Below are 10,331 nucleotides of genomic sequence, written 5' to 3'. Positions count from 1 at the left end.
GCTTCCCGTGGTCACGTGACTGTTCGCAGCTGATTTCAGATGGCACTGCCTGGTGTGTCGCTGTCTGATGAAAAGCCGGTGTGCTTGAAATGTCCCTAGATGTAATAAATGAGGAATCTGGAGTTCTGCAGTGTGCGAACAGCTACTTCTTTCTCTTTTATAGAAATGATGGTCAAGATTACAACAGACTAATACTACAACAGACCCAGGTGTCTCACACCTGCAACTGTGAGGACAGAGCTGCAGTAATTCACCATGTTGATAATGATTACTTTAGAAAAGCTTCAACAGTGAGTCTGAGTCTAGCTTTGTGGTTGGAAATTACAACAAGTGTGCATCATTCAGTGCCAGCTGTAGTTAAAAACGTGGAAAATGTGATATCTTAAAGACGGGAAGGGCCGAGAAATATAACGACACCACAGAAATATGGCAAATTTTAGCCACAACGTCACATTAGATTTCTGTCAAATGTTGCAAGAGTGATTTTATACACTTAGATCTATGTGTGATTCATTTTTACCCCATTTTTCTGTAGAGTATTAATAACAAAACAAATAATCTACTTTGCAGTAAACAGTGCAACACTGTGTACAGGGGCTGGAATGGGAAGGTTCCAAAATGTGACTGAGATCTGATGAACATTTCTTCACTATCAAGGTTATATATCCAATTGTAAAGAGCAAATATAATAATAACTGTAATTATTATTGTTGTTATCAAATCAGCAACACCAAATTCCAAAAATGTAAACAAACACCGTCTAAAACAGTCATTTCTGAATTGAAAGAACTTCAAAAGTTGTCAAGCAGAAACTGTTTTGTGCACTGCTGCATGAAGCACTGAATAACTTTATTATCACTGTTGCCAATTAAACCACATTAAAAAGAATTTGCAATGTGACATATTTTAAATGCCTTAAGCGCAGAGCTAATCTTTGTCAGTTACACACCCTATTTGGCACTGAGATGTATGTCCATTGACTTTTTCAAAAATAAAATAAGCATCAAGGTAATGACAAGGAAATGAATCATTGGGCATAACATTCTGATTTGGTCCTTATATAGATGTCACTTAGGAAAAAAATGTTTGCAAATTTAAAAAAAAATACAATAAATTATTTGCTAGTTTGATTTTTTTACAACTCTACTTTTAGATAATCTCGACATTTCTTACCAGCAGTAAATTAACTGATGACGAGGTCATCTGCTGAGCTTTGGAAACGTCCCAACTGAGCCAGCCAACATCTAATCGATTCCAATCCTGTCAGGGGCCACTAGCAGAACCAAATGTAAGCTATAAGGTTTGAATTTTGACATCCCCCCCCCCCCACACAAAAAAACAGGAGCTGCTAGAAAACAGATCAGTGTGCATCACCGTTTTATCGTCAGTGTACCTTTTCCATTTCTTGCTGAACTAACTGGACCATCCTGTAAATTCACAGCACCATCTTACCATTCAGTTAGTCTGTCATTTAGTTCATTTAGTTTTTCCTGCTCCGAGTCAAAGAAAGAAAAAGCTTCATGAAATATAATTATCCTCTTCCTGTCTCATACCCCAGAGTCTGAGTACATGCCATTTATCAGATAGTCGACCTGCGTGTAGTCCTTCCTCTTGTAGCTGTCGTAGGCCAGTTTGACAAACACTGACACTGTGACCAAGAAGAAAAGCAGGCCAAAGAGCAGGACAGCCAGTAAAGACGCTGTATCGACGAGCTGCTTGGTCAGAACAGCCCCCGCCTCTTCTACCACAGGGACCCTCGTAGCTGAGGCAAAAGATTTATTGTGATTGGCCAATGCATCAGTACTGGCAACAGTTATAGCAGATGGTGATTTGGTTAAAGATGATGTCTGAATCGGTGCCACCTCAATACTGGGGTGTGGCAGGGCAGCCGATGGAGACGTGTCTGAACCATGGACGGAAGTAACAGCAACACTTGTGTAAGCTATCGTCACCGAGTGTGGGGCTACTGTTGTTCTTGTTGTTGTTGCAGTTGCTGGTGCTGAGGTTGTAGATTTCACAGGTGTAGTGACCACATTCTTAACAGACTCTGAAGTGGTTGCTGTTATACTGCTAGTGCTGGTGGTGGATCCAGTATGCAGGCGCTGAGCAGGCAAGCTAGTGGGGGTAAATGCCTCTGGTGATTTGAGATGCTCCTGTGACGATGGCTGCTCAAAGGATGCTGAAGATGTGGAAGAAAGGGCTCCTTCTGTAATTTGCTCATTTTTGTTCACCGATGTTACAGACTCATTCAGTCTGTGGCTGACAGTGGTGTGGTTGGTGGATGATGAGTTCAGGGAGGACTGAGTGCTTGCATTTGGTTGCAGACTGTTATTATCCTTGCCTGTACTAGAGTGGGTCTGTGTGATGACATCTGAAGTGCTATTCGGGTTTAAGGCAGAGACTGAAGTGTTCGGTGGAGTGGTCACACCATCCAAAGAGGTCTTTGTTGTTGCATCGGTAGCACCTGGGAACAACAAATTCTAGTTAGCACAAACTAGTGAAACAACATTCGCTACAAGCCAAACATACATTTATATTTCACTCGTATATTTGCAGAGCATCAGTTTGTACCTTTCAAAGAATTTTAACCCTGTAAATAGCCAAAGAGCTGTGCTATCTTCAAGATCGAGATACCCTTACAACCAAAACAAGTTTGGGAACTCTGAAATTACACTGATAACTGATTTAAAAAATGTTTATGATCACCATCTAAGTCAAAATTGTAGACAAAAACAATCAGACAAAATGTCTGTGAAGGTTCTCAGTCATCCAGGTCATCGAAGTCAAAGGAGCTTGCAAAGAAAAGCATCTGGACTTCTTTAAGTTGCTTGAAGACGTTTCACCTTTCATCCGAGAAGCTTCTTCAGTTCTAAGGTCAAATGGTGGAGAGTCCCAGATTTAAACCTAGTGGGAGTATCCCCCCACAGAGGGTGAGGATCATCAGGGGGTCCTTTTGTCCCTCTTTGGGGGGGGGGGATACTCCCACTAGGTTTAAATCTGGGACTCCCCACCATTTGACCTTAGAACTGAAGAAGCTTCTCGGATGAAAGGTGAAACGTCTTCAAGCAACTTAAAGAAGTCCAGACGCTTTTCTTTGCAAGCTCCTTTGAATCAGACAAAATTAAAAAAACATCAATTTTCATGCCTTTAGTGAAGCCAGAAGTAAGGTGGCTCAATAGTGAAGCAGATTAAACATTAGCTTGGCAAATGAAAGGAATACAGCAGGAAGGCATCCGGCATGGAACTCATCCAAAGCAAACACATACAGCTGATCACTTTGACAAGGAAGCAGCTTAAAGCACCTTTCATTGACGGCCCAAAGTAGTTAAACCTGTGTGCTATTATATCTACATTAGCTCCTTGGAGTCAGGCATCCTACTAAAAGGAGATTAGAGTAGAAGTGTAGCACATTCACTGCCTGAGTCGCTTCATTACTTGGCAAAAGCCAAAGAGTACAGCTAGGTTATGAAGGCATACCAGGAGGCGATGCTTTCAGACGGGGATGTCCAACACAACAGTAAACAAATGACTCAACAAAGCAACGCTGGCACTTGAACTGTTCATGGAAATGACTTATTTGGTGTATCTGGCTAAAAAGCTCAACCCACACCCATCCTGTATGGAAAATACTGAAGAGTTACAAAGTTCAACTATTTCTGTTATTGGTAAAACTAAATGCTCAAAGCAGTTGTGCTTTACATAAAATTTCCAGGCAAAATACCCTCTAGGTTACTTTTGTGCCTTCATTTCATTATTCTATGCCACTACTGAACCATGTCATACTGTAAGCTGCAATCACTGATAAAATGGTCTTCAGCATTTCCCCAATAATAAATATCTTAATAGTAAATTTTGTTGAAATAATAATATTTCTTTTTGAGGCTATTGATACCCCAGCTATCCTCAGCAGTAATAATCATCCACACAAAATACAGGTTGCTTTAAAACACAAGTTGGCATTTTCTCACAGTCGGACTTTAAAATAACGTGCTGCCAGCCATCTGAACTTGGCCAAGAAGATGACTTTGAATGAGAGATCGGCCAAATTAAAATCAAGCAGTCTTTGTTTTTTGTGGACTTGATCACACCTCTTATGGTTTCTTTAACATTCCCAAGAAAGATTAATTGATGAATCGTGCCTAGAGCTACATGAAGTGCTTATTTTTGTTCAATTTAATTCAAATTCAGTTCAATTTTATTTACATAATGCCAAATCACAACAACAGTTGTAAGGTAGAGACACTACAATAAGGCAAAGTATAAAAACTCCAACAATCATGAAACTCCCTACGCACAAGTGCTTTGGCAACAGTAGGAAGGAAAAACTCCCTTTTAACAGGAAGAAACCTCATCAGAACCAGGTTCAGGGAGGGGCGGGGCCGTCTGCTGTGATAGGTTGGGGTGAGAGAAGGAAGACAGGACAAGAAGAAGAAACACTCATTGCATCATGGGAACCCCCCAGCAGCCTAGACCTAATGCAGCATAACCTGGTCCAGCCCTAACTATATGCTTTATCAAAAAGCAAAGTTTTCATCTTAAAAGCAGAGATGGTGTCTGTCTCCAAAATCCAAAAGCTTGTTCCACAGAAGAGGGGCCTGAAAACTGAAGGCTCTGCCTCCCATTCTACTTTTAAATACTCCAGGAACAACAAGTAAGCCTGCAGTGTGAGAGCGAAGTGCTCTAATAGGGTGATATGGTACTACAAGGTCATTAAGATAAGATAAAGCCTGATTATTCAAGTATGTGAGGAGCAAGATTTTGAATTCAATTCTGGATTTAACAGGGAGACCCTGTCTTTCTACATAGGGTCTCGTCCCTGTCAGGACTCTTGCTGCAGGATTCTGGATCAACTGAAAGCTTTTCAGGGAGTTTTTAAGACATCCTGATAATAATGAATTACAGAAGTCCAGCCTGGAAGTAATAAATGCATGAACTAGTTTTTCAGAGTCACTCTGAGAAAAGGGTAGTTGGAGCCCATATTTCTATGACTCTATCCAAAGTACAACAAACTCAGTTTTATCTGAATTTATAAGCAGGAAATGAGAGATTATTATGTCTTTAAGACATTCCTGCGGTTTAACTGGTGTGTATTATCTGCCTTTGTGGAGAGATAAAGTTGGAGTCTATTAGATATGATTCAAACCACTGCAGAGCAGTACCTGTAATACTTACCGCATGCTGTAATCGCTGTAATAAAATATTACAGTCAACAGTATCAAACGCTGCACTGAGGTCCAGCAGGACAAGCACAGATGTGAGTCCAGGACACATACAATGCGTATTTTGTACACTTTATCAACCTGGCACCAACGACAAATGACATATAGATACATTCGTGCCAATATTGTGACCATGAGTGTCACAACATTGAAGGATACTTGTGGCTGCCAGTGTTAGTAGATTCACCAATGGTATCAAAATGAAAATCCTACCTTACCTAATCTTCAAGTTATTGTGTTAACAATGTTCGGTGTCCACACCGGGTCTCACCTTTTTCTTTTTTTAGTTCTGTCACAAGCTGTTCACACACTGCCCATGAAAACAGATTTTAAAAAAGCTTCACATGCTTACACAGAGAACCTTTAAGACTCCTGCCACATACTTACATCCAGAGGCGCAATTAACTGTGGGTGTTGAGAAGAAGTAGGCCCCATTTGGTCCTGTGGTGGCGGAGTCGGTAAGGAGCAGAAGCACACAGGGGGGGAGGAGAAGACACAGTGATACGCTCAGCTGGAGTTTTGAGGAATACAGGGACATGGTGGGCTGGGAGGGAACGAGACAGACACACGCTCACATAGACAGAGGCACATCCATATGCGCACACACACACACACACACACCGGGTACAATGAAGTTCACACAGTCAACTTGTACAAACAATGAAATGAAGGAGGGGAAACCAGGAGGAGGTGAAGTCAGTTTCTGGTTGGACCTACAAAGACAAACACAAGCAAGAATCAGAAGCAGCCTGACAGATGGGGTCGATAAACTGTGTTCTTATAGATTTTCTGCGTGAGGACATCTTATTCTTCTAGTAAACAGAGACAGTCCTTAAACAGAAACATGTAAAACCACAATTACAGCTGTATTTAACATTTAGGATGACAGCATTTATTCATATTGGTTGGATCACTTCATCTTAACCTTTTGATGGAGTCTTATATTTTCTTACCATGTTTCACTCAAACAAGTAACACACAACACTTACTGGGCCATTCAGCCAGATATTAAAATATAGTTACTATAATTCCACTGGTTAAAAATATACAAATACTCTCTCATTTAATAAGACATTTCAGGCCCTATCAAGACCAGCAGAGTCAAAGTTGAAGGATGTTACTAATGATTTGGTTCAAATTAAACAGTATTGTGGAAACTACAACTTTTTTACAATGTTCTACATTATCCAGGCTAAATCTTGGGATTTGTAGTTCAGTAAGGCGGATTTCCTGAAGCACGCTATTCAAGCCTCTTCACCTGCACAACAGTAAAGAGCAGTTAGTCCACCCAAATGTGAGGAATGACTACCATCTAGTGTCAAAACAATGCACATCTCAAGTAGTGCTCCTGGAGGAAGTAGTACGAGTTATAATCACCGTTATTAGTTATGAGTTTAATTAGACTCCAGGCTCAAGTTACAGAAGCACAGAGCTAATTATAGTGAAGTGTTAATGACAACATTTAGCTCAACAACAATTACTGCATGTATTTCACTTTCAAATGAAGAAGCCCAAACAAAATTAAATTACACATGAAGTGTCAGAATCTCTGAAATGGTTTTCTATACTGAAACACAGTGACACAGTGGTGCCTTTACATTCAAGTGTAGTGAGCAGCTTCATTGGCTGTGCAAAGGGTCAGTCAGGAAAGATCCATCCAGCTAGTGTCTTCTTCCAAAGCCTTAGTACCATAACTACCACTACTGGCCAACCTAACAATCTCTAACGCTGCATTGTGGTTCGCTGGAGTCCCACGGCTTCAGAAATGGCTCTATAACCTTTTCCAGACTGAGATTTCAATTACTTTGTGTCTCATTTGTTCCTGCACGTCCTTGGATCGCAGCATGATGTCTGGCTTTTGAGGATTTTTTGGTCTACTCCACTTTGTCAGGCAGGTCCTATTTAAGTGATTGTGGCAGTAGTCAGGCCTAATTAGGTTATCTTTCTCCAGTGTTTTAATTTGTTTGATGATCTGAAACATTTAAGTGTGACTGACATACAAAAAGATAGGAAACCAGGAAGGGGGGCGAACACTGTCAACTGTCTCATCACAATCACAGATGAATCCAACCACAGTGTTGTCATTGGCATACTTGATGATGCTGGTTGGGTGGATTGGTGTACAATCATGGGTGTACAGTAGGAGGCTGAGAGCACAATCCCAGACACACAATCTGTACGCTTACATCGCCGAAGAGGCTGCTGGCGCTTCAAGTCGTATAAGAGAATTTTACTTTAACCACAGGCTACAGTATTTATTTTGATTGTCAAAGCTAATGGTAATAATCAGTGTAAATTACTGTAGGAGTCATAAATGCAATCAGGCAAAAATTAATGAATTTGTTTTGAAATTTTCTCCATATGTTGTAGCTAATATTCACGTATAAAGAAGGTAAGGACATGATTTTTTTTGACAACTAAACTTCGAGTCATTTTACTTTAAAGGGAACACTTCAGTGTTTTGCAAACCTAAAGAGTTGTAGCTGATTGCACTGAAATGTACCACTTACAAGACTTTGTCCATAAATTCTACTACAATATCTACTCCCACTCAGCACCTAGACTACCTTAAGTTAGAGATAAATCAAAAGATTGCGATAAGCCTGTAGTCACAGAAATCACAGTCCACGAAAAGTGAGTGAGAGCCAGAAACAGCCAGCAAGTTTTGTGTGAAACCGACCTCAAAGACACTAAAAGTAAAGAATAAAATATATCAACATTACTTCTAATACACGAGTAGACAGCACAGTGCTGTTTAATGAGGTCTAATGTGATATATTTCCTGGCTGTATTCTGCACAGGCTGAGTGGGATGAGTGGAGTCTGATGTCCACATGTAAGGCATCAGCTCTCCTCCACTCATGTGGAGCACCTTGTGCTTCTTTGGGAAAAATAACTAAAAACAAACTACACTGCATTTCAAAAGCAGAAGCCATTACTGAATAACACACGCGGCATGATATTTGTGACAAATGCCAACAATATATCCACTGATCTGTGAGCACCAGTTTGGTTCATCAGGTTTCTGGTGCAGTTTTCCACGTGTGTAAAGTAACAGGGAGCTCCACAGGGAGTGTGCACTGTTATTTGTGGACCCTCCACATTAGGCCAGCCTTTACCGGATTTGTAGCACTGCCCCACAGTGCACCAGGACCCAGATCTGTGTGATAGGTACTTGACTGTAAACAGGATGCGTTTTAGACAGCTGGGGCACAGGACCAGCCCTCAGTGTAAACAGGAATACTCGTTGAAGACGCCAACGTGGAGAGAGCAAGTGCCGCGCGCTCTGCCACGCTGCCGACCTGCCAATCAAAGAAGTTTGGGCTAAAACGGGAACTCCCGAGCACACAGCCGGCAGCTGCTTTAGCACCAAATAACCCAAAACATTACATCCGAGAAATGTCCCATTAACTTTAGCCGAATAAACAGAAAAAATCCAAAGCAACAAGAGTCAGTCACGTGTTATTGTGACTTCAAGTCAGAGCAGAGAAACGCAGCTGTAGCTCACACAAGCTAACACTGGGCCAAGTGTAAGCTGCTCCGAAGGAAGACACGGAGCTTAGTTCAGATGGGAAAACCCAAAGTTTAACTGGCTCGGTTACACAAACCAACAAGGTAACGAGCAAAACCACACCATCGATAATACAGTGAATAATGCTGTAATCGCTATGTCACCGGGCAATAAACACACCGGGAAACGAGTTAACGGAGCATGATGAAGAGACATCTCCCCTCAGCGGCGAGTGCATCCACACTACCGAGCAGCTAACACTAACAAGCCACGGTCACGGAGAGTTACTGCTCACAGGCTAGCTACAGTCCGTGTGATCGGGGGTCCTTACCAGCCTTATGCGGGGGCTCGTTTGCTGTAAACCACACACAGGTACCCAGGAACCAAACATCTACACCTTCTGTACGAGACGCTGACCTTCTTCCTCAGCTGCGGTTTTAGCTGTGTTGACTGATAATCTATGTGCTCCCGCCCTCTGCTGGCCACACCACGTTAAAACAAGAACGCCTCCTATTGTTACAGTTTACCAAAATTTATCATGACTAATACCAATACTTTCAATTCATTGCTAATAATATTATTGCTATTAATATCTAAACATATAGAACGTTACTAAAGTTAAGTCTGTGAAGGTTCTCAGTCATCCAGGTCATCGTAGTCAAAGGAGCTTGCAAAGAAAAGCGTCTGGACTTCTTTAAGTTGCTTGAAGACGTTTCACCTCTCATCCGAGAAGCTTCTTCAGTTCTAAGGTCAAATGGTGGAGAGTCCCAGATATAAACCTAGTGGGAGTATCCCCCCACAGAGGGAGCCAAGGTGTGAAACTGGGTGTGGGTCCCAATCAGCCAGAGTTTCGGGTGAGTTCATTGTGAAACCTGGCCCCACCTTATCATGCGAATACTAAAGTTAAGAAATACCGTTTTGACCAAACATATCAAGGCAGATATGAGCAGGTTTGCCTTAGAAATGCATAATAATAATAATAATAATAATAATAATAATAATAATAATAATAATAATAATAATAATAATAATAATAATTTACATCAAAATAATTTATTGAAAGGAACAAGTGAATTTCTAGATTTATATGTGTGGGCAGAAGGCCACGGATTCAATTTAAAATATTACAACTTCCTAAAGAAACAGCTGAATCACTGCCATGTCTATCCATTTATTAGCTATCCAACTAAGATCCCTAGCATGCTGCTGCAATTCCCAGTTATTTTACAAAATGGAAGAACATGGTAAATTTCACATTTCATTACAATCTCTTCTGGGAAGCAAAATGTTATATAGACAGCATGCTAAGACCCTAAACCAATGGTCCAAGGTACCACTCAGAATTTGGGTTAGTGAGTGTAAATCACCACTACTGGAAAAACATCCTAGAATATAAAAATGGATCACATCTGACCCAGATTTCACAGCAGACACAATCAATGGGTGCTTTAAATATTGGAACAAAATCGTTATTACCTTCTCCTGTTTGGTCGTGTCAGATGGAGATGGAGCTGTATAGCTTTCATAAAATCCAGGAAACTAATGGCTTAGGTAAAATTAACTTTTTTTAAGTACTTTCAGGTTAGAGACTATTTTAATGAC

At 40.9% G+C, this 10,331-nt stretch overlaps 1 protein-coding gene across 1 annotated transcript; it reads right to left on the bottom strand.

Moving 5' to 3' along the window:
• Window positions 1–813: 813 nt before the first annotated feature.
• c7h11orf24 (chromosome 7 C11orf24 homolog) lies at window positions 814–9,201 on the bottom strand. The gene is made up of 4 exons (XM_026174838.1): window positions 9,061–9,201; window positions 5,879–5,932; window positions 5,607–5,763; window positions 814–2,464 (listed from the first exon to the last, which is right to left on the bottom strand). The coding sequence occupies exons 1-4, from the start codon at window positions 9,118–9,120 to the stop codon at window positions 1,548–1,550; spliced, it is 1,188 nt and encodes a 395-aa protein (XP_026030623.1). The 5' UTR covers window positions 9,121–9,201; the 3' UTR covers window positions 814–1,547.
• Window positions 9,202–10,331: the final 1,130 nt, after the last annotated feature.

The sequence above is a fragment of the Astatotilapia calliptera genome, chromosome 7 (assembly GCF_900246225.1).
Source record: "Astatotilapia calliptera chromosome 7, fAstCal1.2, whole genome shotgun sequence".
Classification (NCBI taxonomy): Eukaryota; Metazoa; Chordata; class Actinopteri; order Cichliformes; family Cichlidae; genus Astatotilapia; species Astatotilapia calliptera.
The sequence above is the reverse complement of the archived record's forward strand: the minus strand, read 5'-3'. Positions and strand labels throughout refer to the sequence as shown.

What these genes read in the sequence shown, in the direction of transcription:
- c7h11orf24 (XM_026174838.1), bottom strand. Translation starts at nt 9,120, where the DNA reads ATGTTTGGTTCCTGGGTACCTGTGTGTGGTTTACAGCAAACGAGCCCC. An exon ending in CGAGCCCCCGCATAAGGCTG is followed by an intron (nt 5,933 to 9,060) that starts GTAAGGACCCCC and finishes TTGTCTTTGTAG; the next exon opens with GTCCAACCAGAAACTGACTT. An exon ending in AGTTAATTGCGCCTCTGGAT is followed by an intron (nt 2,465 to 5,606) that starts GTAAGTATGTGG and finishes TGTTGTTCCCAG; the next exon opens with GTGCTACCGATGCAACAACA.